Source organism: Ciona robusta, chromosome 9 (assembly GCF_009617815.1).
Source record: "Ciona robusta chromosome 9, ASM961781v2".
In the NCBI taxonomy this organism is placed as follows: Eukaryota; Metazoa; Chordata; class Ascidiacea; order Phlebobranchia; family Cionidae; genus Ciona; species Ciona robusta.
The window spans coordinates 1,158,212-1,180,076 of NC_143243.1; the positions used below are offsets into that span (position 1 = coordinate 1,158,212).

The 21,865-nt window shown below is 35.5% G+C and overlaps 1 protein-coding gene across 7 annotated transcripts in view; it reads right to left on the minus strand.

Annotated features, from left to right (window-relative positions):
* LOC149730608 (E3 ubiquitin-protein ligase MYCBP2-like) overlaps positions 1-21,865 on the minus strand; it is a 65,441-nt gene that overhangs the window by 33,008 nt on the left and 10,568 nt on the right. For 5 of the 7 annotated variants that reach the window (XM_089885576.1, XM_089885574.1, XM_089885573.1 and 2 more), the window contains exons 15-48: positions 20,354-20,555; positions 19,642-19,742; positions 19,272-19,433; positions 18,862-18,962; positions 18,488-18,594; positions 17,079-17,193; positions 15,957-16,115; positions 15,630-15,731; positions 15,122-15,255; positions 14,598-14,694; positions 13,917-14,056; positions 13,426-13,502; positions 12,823-13,039; positions 12,434-12,568; positions 11,878-12,067; positions 11,306-11,531; positions 10,955-11,053; positions 10,324-10,484; positions 9,608-9,773; positions 9,163-9,317; positions 8,757-8,923; positions 7,874-8,033; positions 7,322-7,435; positions 6,785-6,963; positions 6,178-6,554; positions 5,285-5,472; positions 4,475-4,658; positions 4,101-4,199; positions 3,631-3,750; positions 3,199-3,372; positions 2,915-3,008; positions 2,138-2,343; positions 1,415-1,630; positions 275-522 (exon numbers count right to left, since the gene is read on the minus strand). In XM_089885576.1, the coding sequence (XP_089741702.1) occupies positions 275-522; positions 1,415-1,630; positions 2,138-2,343; positions 2,915-3,008; positions 3,199-3,372; positions 3,631-3,750; positions 4,101-4,199; positions 4,475-4,658; positions 5,285-5,472; positions 6,178-6,554; positions 6,785-6,963; positions 7,322-7,435; positions 7,874-8,033; positions 8,757-8,923; positions 9,163-9,317; positions 9,608-9,773; positions 10,324-10,484; positions 10,955-11,053; positions 11,306-11,531; positions 11,878-12,067; positions 12,434-12,568; positions 12,823-13,039; positions 13,426-13,502; positions 13,917-14,056; positions 14,598-14,694; positions 15,122-15,255; positions 15,630-15,731; positions 15,957-16,115; positions 17,079-17,193; positions 18,488-18,594; positions 18,862-18,962; positions 19,272-19,433; positions 19,642-19,742; positions 20,354-20,555 (5,372 nt within the window). The remainder of the gene's footprint in view (positions 1-274; positions 523-1,414; positions 1,631-2,137; positions 2,344-2,914; positions 3,009-3,198; positions 3,373-3,630; positions 3,751-4,100; positions 4,200-4,474; positions 4,659-5,284; positions 5,473-6,177; positions 6,555-6,784; positions 6,964-7,321; positions 7,436-7,873; positions 8,034-8,756; positions 8,924-9,162; positions 9,318-9,607; positions 9,774-10,323; positions 10,485-10,954; positions 11,054-11,305; positions 11,532-11,877; positions 12,068-12,433; positions 12,569-12,822; positions 13,040-13,425; positions 13,503-13,916; positions 14,057-14,597; positions 14,695-15,121; positions 15,256-15,629; positions 15,732-15,956; positions 16,116-17,078; positions 17,194-18,487; positions 18,595-18,861; positions 18,963-19,271; positions 19,434-19,641; positions 19,743-20,353; positions 20,556-21,865) is intronic. The other 2 variants (XM_089885577.1, XM_089885572.1) reach the window with 1 other exon arrangement.

Genomic DNA, 21,865 nt, shown 5'->3' on the forward strand with positions numbered 1-21,865 from the left:
TTCACACTACTTTCACCAATGTACTGCTTTTCGCTACTTTTCACACTACTTTATTTTACACTAATCCACTTATCAATCTTAGCCATAGCATTCCATTCTATTCTATTCAGGGGTAATGAGACAATTCTGGCCTAAATCCAGGCACCCATAACATCCTACGATGCGGGATTTTAACCATATGGAACAAATAGCAAGCCACGCTGCGGGACCTTAGCCATGTAAACAGATACTAAAGGTGAAAATTACGATATTTATGTAGAACAGAACTAAACACCTGTGGGCTTTGTAGAGTAGGGTTGCTTCTTATTCTCAATCCTCTACTATTTCTCGTCGCAAACCTTCGTAACTTGGTGCTTGATGCCTCCACCAAGTGGTTGGTAGGTAACCGAGGTTGTTCCGTGCATCCATGAGGAGCTTCCACAACATCCACTATATGACGAGGACCTTTCAACTTTTGATCCAGTGTAACTTGTAACGTGTATGTTGATACTAGGGATGGAATCCATGTAGCGCGGTACACACCTGTGAGATATGTTATTAAAGCTCCCCATTGCCTATCGATTTATGTTGTACACATACATTTTAAATATTATCAATTTTCTTATTATATAATGTTATTAAAGTGACTTTTATAACTAAACCATTTAATGTTTTATTCAAATAAGCATTTTGCACATTTACAACTTTTTATACACCTGTGAGAAGAAAATTTTGTTAAGTTTTTAGTGGTACAAGCATCTTTTGAATGTATTACACTTTTTTTTCATATTTTCCTTTGTTCTTACAAATACCCCTTTATTTTATAGTAGCTTTAGTATTGTGTACACACGCATTATGAATGTTATTACCCTATCCGGTTTTCCTTCTATTCTATATGGGGGATTTCTCCCTTTTTCTCTTATATTACTTAATGTTATTAAAGTCTCTTATCCTTTTTGTAGCTTTTTTTAATTAAGCATTTCTTATAAGAAGTACTTTTTGGAAGAGCCAACTGTGGCCTAAATCCTCATAATAAATGTAAGTAACTTACTTTACCCTTGCATGGCCGGAAATGACAGTCGTTATAATACCGGTGCTACTACACCTCGTGCCAGCTTACGAGTTACCATGTATGTTACTTTGTGAGTGATTATTTTTAGGGGGATTATTTAAAAATATTTTTATGTATAGCCGATAATTAGGACAACCATTAGTGACCAATGTGTTAGAGCAATTGCCGTTAAGTGTCTTGCCCAAGGACACTAACGCCCTAACGCCCACATTGGTGGCAGGGTCGGGCCTTGAACCCATTACCTCTGGGTTACATGCAGGCGCGCTAACCACTATTCCACGGCGCCTGGGCAAAACAGTTTACTAATAATAACAGTTTAATTTTCATCCAAAACTACAAACAAACCAACAACAAGCTACCCACCATCTCCCACCCCAGCCACAAGTATTGTCTCAGTTTTCAAAGTTTTCTTGAGTGGGTACGCAAGCCTTAGTTCTTCAAATGAATATTTCTTATAAGCTCTCATCATAGTGATTGAATGATATTTGGAATCCCGGTGTTTTGTGACTTCATATCTCGCTTCAAACGATGGGGTCGGCGTGGTGGGTGATATATCGGGGGTGGCTGCGTATAAGGGACCTGGGTTATGTGTAGTTGTTGTACAAAGTAAAATATAAGAAAGTTAGACTTGTTGATTAAAAAAATAGGATGATATTGCTATAATACAGTTCATAGTTTTCCAAACATTTTTATATAAAGGAAGAAACAAGAGTTATTTATAAGAAGTCATAGATGAAACGTTTGTACGTTCCAAGTAAGATCTTTGGTGACATTGTTAAAATACAGCTAAGCTTATAATGTTTTTCAACATTTTTTTACATAAAAGTATAAAATTACCACTATTATCTAGCCAAAATGTCATAAAATAACGGCTTTTATATTTTGTTTTTAATTTTTTGCTTCACTAGATAACAAACAACTTTTTTTATACTTTGAATTCATTAAAATAAATAAGTCTTACTGTTCTTTCAATTTACCAAAAATATGCATTTTTCATATACCCACCAAGTTATTTTTGACACAAAATGGCCGCCAGGCAACAATAAGTTGTGGAACTTATATTTTTCACAGCTTCACATAACTCACCAATTACACCAACATTGGCGTGCATATTAGCAGCCGAATGTGGTCTGGCTGACAATTCAACTTTAAGTGTTGGTACATGGACTGACTTTCCATATTGGTCCCTTGTAATAATAGTAATAGATGTTGGCAGTGTGTGGATCAGTGTCTTGGTGTTCAAACGAAGGAGACAGTTCGAAGGATCAACGTAAGAATCGGGTTGTAACCATCTGGATGTAAGTGGTCAAGTTTATGTACATTCATATTTTTACAAGTTAATATAAACATTGGGGAATATATAAGTTGTTAAATATATAAATATTTTTATTATCAGAATGGAAAAACAAAGTAAATGTTAGACCAAGTACAATACTTTGACTTTGATATAACGACAAAATGTCAAAATGTTATATGCTGACCAATACCTTATATTTTTTAAACATAAAAAAGCAAGGACCCTTAAATTTTGTAAAGAGTTATTAGACAATTTTCACATTTTTTCCGAAAATCATTGATGTATTCTAGCTAACACGAATATTATGTAATAACATACACAACACATAAAACCCAAACCAAGCCAATATTAAATGTCATTCGTTAAAATGCAGATAACCCAACCAAATACCAACACCCTACCATACACTACATGGAAGTGAAACTAACCAAATTTCAAGTAGCCAGCTCAATATACCCCCCCCCCCCTAGCTCAATATAACCCCTCCCCCCAGCTCAATATACCCCCCCCAGCACAATATAACCCCCCAGCTCAATATACCCCCCCAGCTCAATATAACCCCTCACCTTGCCAATCTTCCACCACTTGTCTCAGGTGTTGCCGATACAAAATCAAGAAGGAAAGTTCGTTCTTTGGATCCTTCGCTTATTGGGAGGTTTCCTATATAGTTGGAAAAATGTAAATTATTTCTGGCAACAACAGCAACAAATTTAAAAATGGGTGCTTCACACTCAGAAAAGTCATATTTGCAATGTCGTTGGTTCATAAATTAATCTTTAAAATTATTCAAAAATACTCTTTCTAAAACATAAATGTAGTTGTAGACATATAAAATAATGCCCCAAGTTACCTGTTAAAGCTTCTGATGCACCAGGGAAACTATCCAAATGCAAACCAGGTAAGAATAACGATGGATGATGTTCTAATGTAACGGATGCTGTGCTCTCTATCGCCTTTAAGTGTTCACGACGGTCCTCTTGCTCATCTAATGAGAGCGAGGAGAAATTGCTCTCACTCTCATCCTCTGTGAATGATTATTATGACATCATAGTTAAAACAAATTCTAGTTCCACCTTAATCATAAAAAATCATAACAAAATCATAAAAAAAAATAGGAAATGTATATTGTATATAAGAGCATCTTATTTTTGTGTTGTTAACAGCTGTGGCTTTTTTGATAACACCTTTAGTTACCTTATTGTATATATAAAAATAATTATCTATATGCATGGTTATAACAACTTTCATTGCGAAATATCCTGTTTAACACAAACCCACCCACCTGCCCACAGCTGGAAATGAACCTTCATCAGGTTAATGGAAGCAAAACCTGCTACGTTGATCATCTCGCTCACTAAACATAAACCTTCGTCTGCACAACTATCAGGGAGGGTCTGGTAACCTGGGGTGTGGTGAGACATTAGGTTGATACTTAGTAGGGTAGCTGAAAATTTCCAAACTTACTATGATAATCTTATTCTAAACCATTTTTATATTTTATGGGGAGCAACTGAGTTATGGATGGGATCACGAACGGAGTCACAATGGTCGAATGAACGATTTACATAAGCTTCCTGGGTGTTTGAAATAATGGCCAAATTTTGTCTAAATCCCATGTCCTTGAAAAGGACCTTACCCATACAGAATAAAATAGGCCAATTAACTTTTATCCAAGTTCCCCAGATGCCTGGGTGCATTTTCTGTTGCTGCTTAGCTTTGTAGAATAGAATATATAAATCTAAACACACATACCAGTAATAACACATCTGAAGCCATAGAATAAGTGGGGCTTCTGTTCACTAGAGTTGGTGTAATCTGATGCTGTTTCAAGCCTGAATACAACTTCATGCCCTGGGAAAATAAGACAAAGGTGAAACACAACCAATATTAGAAAGTGCTGATAAATTATAATTTAAAAAAGCTTCAAAGGGCTGAATGAATATATTCTTTATCTATGGTATAATTTAACAGACTTAAAGCATTCAACCACACATAATTTGTTAATTTAGTTTATATATTATAACTTCACTATCTGTTATAATATATAAATTAGGCCTAAAACAATGTATAAGAGGTTCTAACAAACTATTTAATATAATGCAAAAACAGAGTACATTTCCCCATACCTGGCAATAGAATTGAATTCTGTGGCCAGTTTTTATCCTGGCTCATTTTATTAAGCACTGGATTCAATGTATGTTCAGTGTTGGATGGTGGTAAATATAGTTGGAGAAAATCCTCTGGTTGACCAGTTTGACACCGGTTGTTGAATTCCAGCACCATCCAACTTACACACGGTTGGAAGGTGGCCTGGGGTGCATGGGGGTTATTACAGGGTAAGCAACATTATGGAATATATGGTGCATGCAACAATACACAATGTATTAGCATATAGTGTTTGAGGAGTTAATATTGCAGTGGATTATGGAATTTAAATTAAGGTTAAAGAACACAATGTATGTTCATGCAACAATAACAAACTAATAAACTATTAGTCTATGGTAATAATAATGTTAAATAGATAGTGGTTAATGTTTAATAGTGGTTGGTAAAATCTAGATTCAGGTGACATTTCACAATAAATGGTGCATGTAACAATAAACAAACCATTAGTTTAGGGTACAATATGGGGTTTGTTTTTACAACTGTAATAACTGTGATAAATTCTGTGAACCTAATGCTCATAAAATCTAATGAAATGTTAGATAAATATTTCACTCAAATCGTATCATTATTCTTTTGTTTAAAATTAACTCCTTTTTCTATATTTGATTATCAAAAGACCTATAAAATATTAAAGTCACAAAAAAATATGCAATAGTAATTACAGTTGCAAAAGTTCCAGTAAAAATTAAATAAGTAACAATAAACATACACAATGATATCTTATAGTTAGAATCTTTGAATACAAATAGTCACAAACAATAACAACCCACCCTATGCTCAATAACAGACGCAGCTTTGTATGGATGTTTGCTCTCAACCACCAACGTGAAACTCTCGGGATCCGATTTCTTCTTTTCATCGGAAACGGTCCTCTGGATGTTGATGAGAGGAGGGAGAAGATCGCGGATCAAATCCATGACTTCAACGGAGCAATGGGCGTTCCTTCTCACTAGGACACCTGGATGATATAGCGGGGATAAATAATTGATATTAATACAATTTTATTACTGTTTTAAACCAGGAGCAAATTTTTTTGCAAATTTTTGCACACTTTTTGCAAATAATACTGAAATAATACTACTGATGTTCGCGAATAGTGTGAGAACGAGTTAAAAGATATAGTCCGCAGATGGGGTCCCGCAAGTCAGAAATCGGGACGGAAAACGGAACTTGGTCGGAACACTATAGTCGGAACATGAAGAAAGAACTTCACTACCGCGAGCACGTCACTTCTGGACGTACAAGGGTGTTGGGGTAATGGGCCAAGTCTGGCCTAAATCCCAGGTCCTCACGGACCTCACTCATACAGAATAGAAAATAATACGGATATTTTAAGATTTAATACTCTACGTCCACTAAAAATCACTTTTTATTAATTCAGGGACAAAAAAGAAAATAGAGACCTGGTATGTGTTATGTTATTTTAAGCAATACTTTGGTAACAATGCAACAACAGAAAGTAATCAAACACATGCACATTACCCATATATTGAAACCTCTACCAAACATACCTACATTTGACCCTAGGTGTCAGGGTGATTGGTCAAGCTTAAATCACTAAGGTAGAATAGAATATATAAAAACAGTATTGTAGCAAAACAAAACACCAGAAACTATTCAAATATATAAAAATTCTGCATATATAACTATCAATTCTACATACCTATATTTGAGAATAAATTTGGCAGAAGATACGACACAAGCTTTGAACCCAGCATTCTCTTGCAAGTCATCTTCTCAGTGGAGATGTTCCTCTTCACTATTGCTCCGGAGGACCCATGTAATGCATCCTGATTAAGCTCCAGATCATTATCAGAATCAGAATCAACTTGCAAGTTCTCAATCTCGTTTTCGAGCTCAGCGATCTCGTTCTCGTCTTCCGAGCCAACAGTGTTGAAGATTTCTATGGCTGATTCGGAGACAAGTGCGAGAATATTAAGCGCGTGTCGTTGGTAAGCTAATCCCGCTGTTGCCGGGGTGGTTGCCGTGCCAACCCACTTGTCACCGGGGGAGGCAGGGAGCTCATCATCTGACGGAGTTCTGAGGAGTTGGTGTAAAAAGTTTTTATTCAGAAAACAAATTTTATACTAAAGAAACATAAACAGAATATGGAAAACTAGGAGACATAGAAATATATTTAAAATTAGAAGTTGAACACGCTTTATAAACGTGGTTTCAACAAACCAATAATTCCATATCTGATGTCAACTTTATTCAATCAATCAATTTAGAATGATATTTTCACACTTTATCTTAACAAAGAAACTCACCTGCGATATAGAATTGAAGGTAACTGCCCCCTTCTCACAGTTGTTCCATTACTTGACTGTGGGCAGTGGGTGAAATTAAACTTTGTCCCATCTGGCCCCTTCACTGATGCTTTCCCATGTACCCCATTACATGTACGTCCGCCGTAGTTACGAAGCCTTATCGAATATATCTGAGATTTCTGCAATAATTTTTAAGCTTGCTGCATTTAATGTGGCAAATGTTTTTGGAAAATATTCAATAATTATGTTTTCATGTTGCTCTACGAACATACTCTTCAGTAAACATATAACAATAATCTTACTTTTTCTTCCCTTTAAAAGAATAATATATATTTGATCTACATCATGTTTTAACAACTGACGTTTTGCTGTTAATTCTTAACCTTTAACTTTACTAGTTTCTTTAATATTGTATTTAAAAAATAGTTTTTAATTTTAATTTGTATTCGAATTAAAAATGTAATGTTATTTCCCATAGATACCCAAACGGACACCTATACACCCATAGACATCCACATCGTATCATCCAACCCTTACCTTGATGCTGATTGGTTTATTTGTCATCACATTTATCACGTGATCCTTCCCATAATCATGTGATCTATAAGTTCCTTTCATGAGGTCCAGTGTTTCCCAACCACCGTTTCCATTCTGGTGGTTGCAATGAATATAAATAGGTGAACAAATAATTTGGAAACACTTTCACCAAATTCATAAATATTTTAAGAGATTAAAGCATAAAAATAGGTATTGAAAATAAGAGTGTAATAATACACCCTGTTTACTATTGAGTTTTAACATAGGTATCTTTTTATAAACATGATGTATTCATACAGTTATGCTCACTGTCGATTATAACATGCTATAAACCCTACTAAGAATAAACATCACATAAAACAAATCAAGACACTGTGGCGAATACAAATTAGTCAGTCATATTAGGTGTTCCATAAACACTGTCGCGTTCTTGCATCTTGTCTATAAACTCACAATTATTCTTTTTTTATCTTTATAGTTTTGCACAGGCAATTGTAAATTCTAACTATTCTAATTCATACAAATTGGAAGAAACATCGCTGCACAACCCACCTGTTCAAAAAGTTCAATCTCATATCTATGATCCTCGTGCCCACCCCCGTACACACCAAACCCAACGACATAAACACCTGTGGCTTCTACATTGAAACAAATGGCATCAGGTGTTCCGTTGCCTGTCTTCCAGTTACGATGGACAGGAGGGTGGTCGAATCTAAATACAAAGTTGAATCATCATATTATTGGGTAGATGAATGTGTCCTTAAATACACTTAAAGACATTGCTACAACCCAGTGACAACTAAATGGGTTGTAGCACCCTGAGTGTTGTGGTAATGGGCCAACTTTGTTAAACCTATGAAGGTCCAATCTAAATACAAAGTTAGCAATAATATGTAAAGGTTTATATAAAAGATTTGATCAGTATCAATACAAACATAAAAGCCCATTACCCAAACACCCAGAGGGCTATAACCAATAAGGGACTACTGAAGCAATTTCCGTAACTGTCTTGTTCAATGATACATATACCAACTTAATCAGTACGAATGAACGAATGTGAACTTTACCCTTCTTTATCCCAACGTGGCCAGAAAATGACAGTTGTTACAACACAGGTTTTCACACACCTTGTGCCAGCATTCCATTTATTTTAAATAATTTTTTATATGGTTGATAATTTAGACAACCCATTAGTGACCACTTGGTTGAAGCAATTGTTGTTAAGTGTCTTGCCCAAGGACACATACGCCCACAGTGGTAGCAGCGTCGAACCTTGAACTCATTACCTCTGGCGCTCTGGGTTACAGGCAAGCGCTAACCACTTTGCCGCTGCGCCGGACAAAGCACCGGTATTGGTTACGATGCAACAGTGACGTTGAACAGACATACCATTATAAATAATATTTTAAAAAAAGATAAATTTGAAATTTGTTACCTGTATATTGTGAATATTGATTTATCCGATTTAAACGTGTCATCGGTTAACGATAACGAACTGTTTGTTTCAACAGCTCTGTATGAAAGGTCAGAGGTCAAGGTGACGAGTAGTTTACATGTGCTGCTCACTACTGCCTCGTGTGGATCAAGGAGCAATCGATTGAACTGGAAATAAAATAATATTATTTATCAAATATTATATATGGGTGAGGTCATTATAACACAGGTGTTCTATTTCATACATCTCTTGCCCATATACAAGTTACCACATACGCAACTTTGTGGGTGATGTTTCTTTCTTAGTGTTTGGTTAACAATTAAGACAACCCATAAAGGATTGGAGCAATTGCGGCTAGGTATCTTGCCCACAATGTGAAAAAAAGTACCGAAAACTAAAAACAAACCTTTTTGTTCGGTGAAATCTGTAAAGGAATTTTTCTTTTTTGTTCTGTCTTCTCATTGGTGGAGAGGCAAGCTATTTCGACCAATGAGTGAGCTACGTCGTAGAAACCAGCAGCAGATGACACGGGAGTCTCTATGTGGGTGGGGTGGTGGTCCACTGGGTGTAAAAATACTGGTTAATGTCGTTTTGTGTCATATTTAAAAAAATCAAACTGTTTCCTTTACCTGTTTTCCATTTTAAAAAACATATTATTTTTATGTCCTAATAGGGTTTGCAGGTTGCAGATTGGAAATAAGTTATATACCAGAGTAGCCAAAAAAGTCTATATTACATTATTTCTGGTGGCAAAAGTAATTTAATTTGAATTCCTACTTAGTTTGATGCAAAATATTAATTGATGCTTACAAACTAGTGTTTCCTAAATATTTACAGAACAACTGCTTCACCTGCATCAACATTAGGAGATTGAGCAGCTGAGGCAACACTGGCAAGGTTTGACAACGTTCGTGGAAATAGCGGTAAACACTGCACCAGATCTACTGAGGGTTGGCAGAGAGCATCAAGCACAAGGACAAGTAAGCGGGCTTGTCTTGTCTTCTGCTGTGGTGACGCCTGTATGGGGGGTTATTATTGATATTTATATAATTTATATGAATTAATGTCTGGTGTTTATTCGTGGATATGTTTATAGAGTGTAGAGTATGTAGATCAGAGTATGATATATGTAGCATGTATATGTGGCATAGCATTATTTTATTTGGCAATTACAACAATAATTACAGCAATAGTAAAGTATAGAGATTGTTGTTTGACTTTTATCAAGAACACATGTAAACAGCGCCCTTTGGGATAAGGTTGTTTGAGTAGACAATGTTGATCTGATATATTTGAAATTACTAAATCATATTAGGTTCTAGTGGTCAAAAATTACTGGTCAACCGACACAAGTAATATATTAGTAGCTCATCTGGTATAAAAACGTAGTGTATATCTAACGTTTCGTTTGCCATACGGCGAGACTTCATCAGGAAAAGATTCCCGCCGTATGGCAGACAAATGTTGAAAATAAACTACGTTTTTATATCAGATGAGCCACTAATATATTATTTATACTATGCCTAGTAGCAGAATTACCAGAAAACCATTACAAGTATCCACTCACCATGTTATAACTCTCCAATGCTTGATGTAGATACGCCCATTTCCTTGGTGGGGTTGGTTGTAATGTTTCAATGCATTCCAACATTATTTGATGACACTCGGTTACCGTGGTAATAGCTGATGACATCACAAGATCTCTGTCCAACGCTGGCATACCTTGGGCTGTGGGTATCGAAATTTTATTTTACAATATAAACATAATTTTTAATTCTACTGGTAAGGTTTTTAAAGATTTAATTTACTGTTCACAACAAACTTTAACTACTTATGGTAAATGTGATAAAGATTATTAGTAAATGACAATATAGTTGGTTTAAAATAGGATGCACCTAAAGGCCCATGTCATCAAAAAGCTACATTTATGGTAACTCGTACGTGGGCACAAGGTTTATCAAACAGAACACTTGTGTTATAACGACTTAGGCCCGCCATAGCCCCACAGTGTATATATTTATAATTTCTGTTGCTGTTGTGCCAGGCCAAGATAAAGCATACTTTAAAAGTGCAAAACATATATGTGGTAATAACTCAGAGAAACGAGGTGTTTGAAATAGAATACTCGTGTTATAATTATGGACACTGCACCACCATGTGAGGATAAACAAGTTACATTCATTCATCCACATTCTTACCATCATCCATAGCTGCATCTAGTTCACCATCCGTTAATATGATTTCTATGAGTGATGTTGCTTGTGTGATAAACTCAGGTAAGTTGCCAGACTCATTATCTGGGAACATGGGGGTATTGGGAGCAAAGATGGCCGAACAAATTCTTAATCAGGAATTATAATGCAGAAGAATTCGCAAATACAATTATTTCATGTTGAAAATAAATAATGTTTTATTTTGAAAGGTGTTGAATATAGGTAATGTTATATGTCAATTTAATTTACTCTTAATGTGTATTTTAATTTAAACCTACTGTTACCTATGTTGTGTGTTTATTTTAATTTCACTTTGATTGTTTTAATAAAACTCACTGTTAATTGATAGTGTCTGGGAAATCGTAATTCGTAGCAAGCGTAGACAGACAGCGAACACGAAGGCGAGATCTCGGATCACTTCTGTGGTTAACACCTCCTCTGCGTTGGAAGATGTTTCATCAGTTTTTGAGATTTTCTCGAATCTTGAAGCTTTCTTGGAGATGTCTTCAAATAGTGAGGTTCGTGTCCATTCAATAAGGTAGGGAAGGCTGTCAAACACACTCTGGAAAACAAAGGTTGTTTGTGTGAGATTGATATACATTAGGTTTTGTTCCATATTCCATGCTACACAAGTGTGACACACTATGGGACCAGAGATAGGCTGGTGTTGGCCCATTATCTCGACCCCTCTGTTTAGTGTCTTGCCCAAGGACATATACGCATATCGTTACCAAGCATTAAACCCAATATCCTTTGGTTATTTCGGTTACCACCAATTATTTATTCACTTTCAAATGGAACATTATTATTCTTTCTTTACTACAAAATGGGGCATTAAAGAAAAACAAAAACATTGATCTTCCCCAACCTACTATACATAACTAAACACAGAAGACAGAAACCCTCACCTCAGTGAAAGACATATAGAAATCCCTTGTGACAACCTGTACCGGCGTGCCGAACGTAGATTTAGTTACAACCTCCGTTTCATTGCTGGTGACAGGGGGAGGTAAACAATATAACAACTCAGGTATTTGACCAGCGGATACATCTGTGCCATTGTTGGATCGTTTTGATCGACGGAATGTAAATTTGATGCTGTTGGAAAAATAAGTGTTAAGTGAAATATACAGTATTTTTATATACAGTATTTTTCATATGTTAGTATTTTTAATATGTTAACAATATATGAGACACCATCCTTTACACTCAGTCATGACAGCAGCCATACTTTCTAAAACAGTTTGTTATTTTTTATTTTATATGGGTGAGGTACTTTAGGGACCTAGGATTTAAGCCAGATTCAGCCCATGACCCCATTTCTCAAGCCCCTGTGTGAATTCAAACGTCTCTCACAAAAAATGTTTCCCAACCAAAGATCATTCAATAACATCTTACTCACTTCCAAAGCGGTTGCCATACCTAGTTTAAAAACTATTACCAATTTAATTTAACAGTCCTTACTTATCAGAAGTTGTAACGTTCTGTTCCCCATGTGACCCACAGTCACTTGAAGGTCCAGTTACCTTGGCAGTCACCGTGTACCATTGCCCAGCAGTAACCGGGATTGGCTCGTTGAATATGGCATGGAATTTCTCTCTGTGGATAACGAGACCACAGTTACTTCATGGTTATAACTTAAATTAAATATCAAAATTTGTGAAAGCGTGCAAGGACTTGAGATTTAGGTTTGCTCATTACCCCAGCACCCAGCGTGCTACTGCATGAACCTCACCAGAGGCAGAGGTTGGCCAAACCCAATAGTGTCAACATAATAATAAGACCACCTTGACCAAACCCAATAGTGTCAACATAATAATAATTAATAACACTTATAAATCCAACCAACCCACCTTGATCCACATTCATAAGGAATCCTATCCGTCTCCACCAGAACATCTCCGTCCCCGGGTGCTTCGGCGTCCCCCACTTCTTCATACACGCACACGGTAACCGAGTATTCACCCCGACCCCCAAACACCCCGATACCCCCAAGCAAGACATCAGCGTCACACATGAAACGAATCGCTTCAGTTGAATGGACAGAATAACCCCACCCACCACCATGACCTTTAAAAATAAAGGGGTTTAAAATATGTTTATTAAATTTAAAGTTGGCTGTTACAGACTCAATCTGTCTTTTTCGTATTTTAGGTTATTTTTTGCATTCTCTGATATTTTTTTGCTCAGTAAATTTAAAGTTGGCTATTAGAGAATTAATTTGTCTTTTCCCCATTTTTCACATTCAATGCTATGTCTTTGTATACAAACTATTTGCAGTAAATTTGTCTATGGCACAGTGGTTAGTGCGCCTGCTTCTAAACCAGATGATACGAGTTTGAGTCTCGTGAATTCAAAGTTAGCCATAACTAAAAGACAGAAAATTTGTGTTTTTGCATTGAATAATTGAATTTACCTTAAAGTGAAACAGTCTGCCAAATTTATAAAAATCTTACTTTTAAATCTGTTGACAATGCTGTATTCCTCTGCAGTATGTTGGTCAGCTTTACCCTTTGTGTTCAATGTGTTTGTACTGTGGAGGGAGAATAATGGATATTAGATAACTATGTTAGAAATAATCCTAATTCTACCACATGTAAAACGAGTGACATGCTTCTGTTGTACATGGTCTATTAGTTAGGATACCTGGCTTTAAACCAGGCAGCCCGGGTTCGATTCCCCGTGTAGGAACACCTTGTCCTGTTCCTAAACCCATGGCGTGCCACGCTGTGGGCCCTCACCCACAAAGAATAGAATAGACAGGCTCCTAAATGTGTATCTTGGCACAGTAATGTGCTGTGAGACGGTTTAGATATGCCATAAAAAATTGTCTCTAATTGGCAATAACTTGAACAAGTTTCAACAGGTGTTGTTAAACACTTGCTGCAATTAGATTTATTGCCTACGCCATTTTAATACATTATGACATCACAGTGTCCATTATTACCTCCCATCTGTTGAATTTTCCTCGTTGTCCGTTTCCATCCCATGAGGACATCTAGTGGCCAAAGTATCAATACAAGCGAGTAGGTTGAGCCCGGCTAATGTACGTGTGGTGTAACCTTTACTTGATAGTGGGATAGCTACCTGTGTTGTGAGATTAATGACAATTAATGTCTAAACATGTATTTGAACTTACATTGCTTACACAATTGTATAAATTCAAAATTAAAATTGTATTTTGTCAGTGCTTAAATTTTTAAATTTGCTTTACTTGATAGTTGGTTGTAACTTATAATGTGGATTTACATTAATTTTGCTTACATTTATATTTGCCACATTGCCAGACTGACATTGTTAAAATACAGTTACACTTACAGTCTGCAAACAAATAGAACCTCATTGATTTATGAGGTAAAGAATACAACATGCTTTGGCTCTGCTTATTTCATTGTTTTTGTAAGATAAAAGCTTATTTAAAATTGGAGTGCTAAACCGAATTTTATTACTCCTGTTTAAAAAATTGGCAATCAGTGTATTTTCTAGTGTATTTTCCATAGGTGTTGCTATATACAATGTAGTGTATTTTCCATAGGTGTTGCTATATACAATGTAGTGTATTTTCCATAGGTGTTGCTATATACAAGACAACCTTTTTAAGAAGTTCATTTACTGAAACCCAACTAACCTGTGGTGAAAAAGGAGACATAGCATCCCCACTCATATTGTTTGTTTGATATCCAGACAACATATGACTTGATATTGTCCATGTGTGGGGGTTCATACTATGAAGGAAATATAAAATCTTTAACATCATTAAGGCATCAAGTTGAAATATAGATAAAACAATGAACAAAAAAGTTTTAAAAAGTTTAAATTTAAATAAAAGAACAAATAAAAGAATTAAATAGATTTAAAAAACCTATCATAGTATTTTTGAAACTTAATTTTGATTAGCTTATGGAGGGTTAGTTTACTGGGTTCGATAATGATGCTTTTGACACAGTATGAGTCCTTAAAAAACAGACATTACTTCAACCAAGTGGTCACTAATAGGTTGTAGCATCCTGGGTGTTGGAGTAATGGGCCAACTCTGGCTCAAATCTCAGGTCCTATGACTTGCAATTTTGTAGGACCTCACCCACTTGGAAAATAAATTAAAAAAACTTTAATCTGTAGCGTTTTTACTTCATTTTTTATATCCCCACATACCTCCATATAACATCATGCGCAGCATCCATACACACTTGTATGTCACCACTTGTGTCTATCGAACAAGATTGATCAAAATGTCGGCAGATTCCACTCTGTTTCTCTATCAGCAACATGTCTGACTTCCGCATGCTCTATAGTGGAAAAGAATAGGAAATTGAAAATATTAATATGACTAATAGTAGGGGGTGGGATTAGGCCAACTCGGGCCTAAATCTCAGGTTAGCCCCCCCCCTATACAATAGAACAGGTTGGGCAAAAACTGTTTACATTTAACTATCCAAAACATATTTGTTAAATAAATAACAACATTAAACATATATAGAAACAAATCACAGATGTGTAGATTCCAGATGTAATCAAAAGTTGGTCCAGTTATAGCAATAACTAGATAAGCATATAACATCAAACATAATCACGCCATATCCTACCACACGAGATTATATTATATTATACCGTGTCATACAAACATATATAACAATATAACATAATATCATATCATAGAAACCTCTGTTGAACTTTGTGGTTCATTCGATGAATACGAAATACCGACATATGATTGGTTGCCGAACACCTTTGTCTCGTCTAACCGGGAGGAGTCTAGCAAGACCTGGAAAATATTTTAAAAATTGTTAAAAAATTTAAGTAATTCAATATTTTGTAACTTGAAAATGAGGTTCCGGTTTAGCAACCAAAATTTTTATTTGAAACTCTCGCCTGGGTGTAGTGGGGGAAATGTATTAAATAATGTAAAGCATTTCCTAAATCCTAGGTCTTTGGCAAAAACCTCACCCATATAGATTAGAACCACTCAACCACACATAAGATTTTTTACCTCTTCATATTTAACGAACGTGTTGTTATGTGAAGCTCCCATCCACGTCACACGAGGGCGGTAGTGGTGCAAGGTGTTAGGGGTGTGTTGTTGGAATAAAAATATCACTGTAGGTGTCAACACATCAGCTGCACCAACATTATCGCCAAGTTGGCCATCCTGTAATGTGGGGTTGTGTTTAGTAAGGTTTCTAGATAAAGGTTAGCGTGTTCAATCTCTTTATAGCATAGGTGTTCAAGTTATTGCATGGATGTCTTCGTATACACCGGACACACATGGTGTATTTATACATCTCATGCTCGCTGTCAAGTTATAACATGGGTGTCTTCTTATACACCAGACACACATGGTGTATTTATACCCTTATGCTCACTGTCGAGTTATAACATGGATGTCTTCTTATACACCGGACACACATGGTGTGTTTATACACCTCATGCTCATTGTCAAGTTATAACATAGGTGTCTTATTATACACAGCACACACATGGTGTATTCATACACCTCATGCTCACTGTCGAGTTATAACATGGGTGCCTTCTTATACACCAGGCACACATGGTGTATTCATACACCTCATGCTCACTGTCCAGTTATAACATGGGTGTCTTCTTATACACCAGACACACATGGTGTATTCATACACCTCATGCTCACTGTCGAGTTATAACATGGGTGTCTTCTTATACACCAGACACACATGGTGTATTCATACACCTCATGCTCACTGTCAAGTTATAATATGGGTGTCTTCTTATACACAAGACACACATGGTGTCTTATACACCAGACACACATGGTGTATTCATACACCTCATGCTCAATGTCCACATGAGTGTCTTCCTATACAAAAGACACACACGGTGTATTTATAAACCTCATGCTCACTGTCCAGTTATAACCTGAGTGTATTCTTATACACCAGACACACATGGTGTATTCATACACCTCATGCTCAATGTCCACATGAGTGTCTTCCTATACAAAAGACACACACGGTGTATTTATAAACCTCATGCTCACTGTCCAGTTATAACCTGAGTGTATTCTTATACACTGACTAGACACACACATTGTACACCTCATGAGTCATGCACACACACTTTACATCCATATACTTACAGCATTGCCACCACACCCCAACAATATTCCATGATCGGTTAAAAACAACGAGTGGTAACTTCCAGTTGCGATCCTCACAACTTTTAAATCAATATCAAGGAAAGTAGGAATTGTTCTGAAGTGAAAACTATTTTTATTATTCGAGATTGGGGTAAGATGGTACATGTATATATTAGGTTGGGGTATTCATGTTATATATTAGGATGGGGTAAGATGGCACATGTTATATAGTAGGTTGGGGTAAGATGGTACATGTATATAGTAGGTTGGGGTAAGATGGTACATGTATATATTAGGTTAGGGTATTCATGTTATATATTAGGTCGGGGTAAGATGGCACATGTTATATAGTAGGTTGTGGTAAGATGGTACATGTTATATAGTAGGTTGGGGTAAGATGGCACATGTTATATAGTAGGTTGGGGTAAGATGGTCTGTGTTTTTATTTTGTTTCTTTATTATCCGGTTTGGTAGTAAGTAGTAAACAAAGAAGATCTACATAAAATGTACTATAACCATATCCTCATGACTCTAAAAGAGTAATTGTAAAAAACACATTTATTTTGATGATTGGTAAAAATATTTTTGGGAAACATAGGGTATTATGTAGTAACAGTATATGTTACCCCACAGTATTATATAAATCATAATAACAATAGTGACAGCAGAGCAGAGCAAATATATTATACCAAGGTACGTTACAAAGTGTTATAATTTATGATTTGCATACACCATTAAATAAATGTCACAGCAATACAAATATTTGAATATAAATTAAATAAATAATCACTACCAGTCACCATTCGGTGACATAGGCAACCACATTATTAAACGGACAGAATTTAACCATTAACCGATTATCAAATACATTTCCGATTACTAATTATAGAATACTGACTACTGGTTACAGATTACTGATATGATAATAATGTTTACCAGTAGAATTAAACCTTTTTACATATGTAATACAAAATTCTTGAAATATTTTGAAATTGTTTTGGTAAAATATTTTTAAATTTTGTTCAGGAACTGTCAATAAAGATTTGAATGGATATCTTTGATGGCTTTGTGCAAACAACATTATTTTGCTTATCACAATGCAAGAATATGCACAGTCCATGTATTTTAAAAAAATCAGACAGTTTTCACAAAAGTTACATATTTGCAATGCTTATGATTCCATCTTAAAATAACCTGGTTAAGTAAGATACTTTAATAGGTCCAAACAATGGGGCAAACTCTGGTCTAAATCTCATGTCCCATGCCATGTCAAGCTGCAGGATCTCACCCATATAAAAATAAAAGGCGCTTTATATTGGGCCTATGGGCCAATTCTGGTCTAAATCTCAGGTTCTATTCCGTGCCACACCTTACCCACATAGAATACAAAACAAGACACCTGGCATTACCTTATACTTGACCCTTTTACACCAAGTTGTCCATGGTTGTTTTGACCGAAGGCACAAACTGATCCATCATCCATTAACACCAGTGTATGGTGGGCCCCACATGATATCTGGAAGGAAATATAACAGATTTTTGATAAAGTCTTATCTTATGACAGACAAAATATTGGTACAATAAATCTTTTTGAAGTTATTTTAGGCTGATTTTAAGGTTGCAACACATTAATTTTTTACCTTTTGTTTTAAAGTTAAAACCCTTTTTTGGTTGTATAAACAGTCAATTTCAGTTGCATAACATCACAATACAACTATCTTGAACCTGCTTTAAAATGTTTTTAGGTCTGTAACAACAAACTCCAGAAACAAAATAAGAATACCTGAATTGCTTTCCTTGTATCTTCTGATAGTTTAAGTTGTTGTAGTGGTAAGAAAAACATCTTGTTTCTTTCTTTAACAATGTCGGATCTGCTTGGAACATCTAAACAATATGTTTGTTTTTTTAATTACTTTCTTGTTAGCTCAAAGCCAACAGTTTCTAACTCTACCCATGCCTAAATCTAAAGATCCTGTGACGTACTGACGTACCACAGTTTTTATTTGATTTCAAAGCATTATTTTAATATTAAAGAAATTTGGTACAAACTAGAATATTTAAGCAGTTTTAAATGTATACGCAGAAAGAAATCAGTTCTGTGTTTCCATGTTGGGAAGTACAACAATTATTTCAAAGTACAACAGAACTTTTAAAATACAACAGAATTTTCACCTGCTAATGCAGCGCACTTACTTTTTGATGATAATTTACTTTTCCTCAGACATGGACTAACACTCTTCTTTGAAGCTTTGCTTTGTTGATATAAAGCACCAAGTTTGTTTAAGAAGGGGGAAGATGGGTCAGCACGCCCCGGGAATTCCCCTTCTGCTTGGGGTAAATTGAACTCCAGGTCATCTGGGAATAAAAAAACTCGTTTGTTGGATTTATAAAATATTATTTAAGCAACATTTTAAAGTTTCATATTTCCATTTTTTAACATTTCTATTAAATGAATCTCAAGTTCAAAATATCAGACAAAATTTAAAAAGAGTCAAATTTATAAGGGTGCAAAATATTAAACAGTTACACCCCCAATAATTTATTTTTTTTCCTTCATATTTACCTTTCTTCTTCCCCCCTTGCATAAGGTCAAACTCCCCAGCACAAGTGAGACAACAACCACACTCGGTACAAGCAGACCAACCGGCACCACAGCCACACGTCCTGTGGCGGGATAATATGCAATAGATGGGTGGGAATGTTATATGTATATGTGTGCTACTTATATATGGGTGTATATGAATGTATATACACAGGGTTTAATGCTAATTGTTGTATAAGGGTGTTTTTATAAATTTATATAAATACATGGCCTATAGGTTTTAAGTGTATTTCTACATGGGAGAGGTCCAAACATTTGTTAAAAATGTAATGAGACAACTTTGCTCCCAAGGTCTCCTGAGGTGATGCACAATAAAACCATCAAAGAAGATGACTTAATAATTTTAGTTTATATTCCAAAAGCGCTAGCGTTCTGCACGATAAGACCTCAACTATACAGAATAGAATAAAAAAAGTTATATTAAGCAAATAAATATCATAGAAACTAGTTCTAACATAGGGTACTGAGTTCATTGCCATTGGAACCTAACCATATATATAAGAACAAAAGATTTATAAATTATGAAACATCACAGAATCCTGGTTATGAAAAGTTACATTTCAAAAACCCAGGCATACTGCTATTGCACCTTAACCAGATAGAATAAAAAAAAAGAAATTATATTTAAACAATAAAATATCATGAAAAGTAGGTATGACTTATTAATACTTACATTCCAGGATACCTTCCACCTAAAGTTGAGTTGACGCAACTTGACCCGTACCCTGTACACTCACAACACACCACGCACACCAAACATACATCTTTCCTCCATTTATGTTTGTCGGGTGAACATATGGGGGCAACAGGGGCATCCCCTCGTAACCCCGCAGCAAGGGGGAAATCATCCATGGATTTATCTTCAGGCATCGACACTGGAAAGATAGTATGGAGGAATGTGAAAAATAACACAATAAAAAAACTGCATTTTCTAAAGTAAAAAATAACAGGTTTCGAATTAAGTTAAGTAACTACCTGCAATCACAACTGGTAAAGTGTGAGCGGGACATTTATAGTACAGTGGGGAAAGATGAGACACCTTTAGCGCATAAAATCCAAATATCCTGACTGTGTATTAAACAATTAACAACGGTCTTTGGGAGTCATGAGGATATAGTTTCAAATTTCTTTAAATATTCTTTGTTTACTACTAAATGGGACAAGAAAATAGAATAAAAAGGTGTCCCATCCTCCCACATTCTGCTGTATAATGTGAATTTTAAATACAGATAGTGTCGGTATGCATGGGAAAATGGAGACGGGAAAAGGTAAAGGTGACAAATTATAAACTGCAATTGCAGCTGGTTGGTGGGGTATTAAGCTAATGAAGTTAGGTGGGTGTTAGTTCATCTTTATCAAGGTATATGGAAACTACATGTGAAAGTGTGTATTAAACTTAAAGGGCTCAAAGCATGTGCTGGATTTGGTTTGGGTGTTTTTCATTAACATTAAACTTAACCTAACATGAATGGTTAAGGTGTGGGTGAAATTAAACAGGGAAGGCCAAATGTTTGTAATACGTAAACAGTAACCGAGTGTTAGTTTGTATTATATTAATGGTTAACTCAAGTATATTTTGTTCTGTAAGTGTAGTCCCACAATAAGACATACCATGGGACCTAAAATTTGGGCCAGAGTTGTTATATTACTTTAAACAGGACTACTTAACAACAGTTGCAACTTCATTGAAAAACATATGAAATCATTTGCGGAAATGAAACAAAACACTTCCTTACTGTAACTTTAAATTTCTTACTACAAATAGAAATGTGAGCTGCTGAAGCTGCAGTAGAGCTGCAATTGCTCTTAATCGAACAGGCTCGATTTTAATGATCTGGTGCTACAAAACGTAACAAACAAAAACCAAGTCCAAAGGATTCGAAACACTAGTAGTAATTGAGAAATATATTTCGCCTAAATGGCAACTTCAGTCTCTTATTTAAAAAGAATTTCTTTTAATTGCTAATTATTGGTTTAAATGGAGAAATACTAAATGTTGCTTGAATTTAGATTTTACTTAAAAAAGGTCGTGCATTTTCCAGGCAAAAAAAACATAATCTTATAAATAAATATGAAAACGAATGATAAAAACTTATATAAATATCTTTAGTAAACTATAAACAGACGCAAAAACATGAGATTCAATAATGCATATGTCCCACTGACCAACCAACACATTATAACT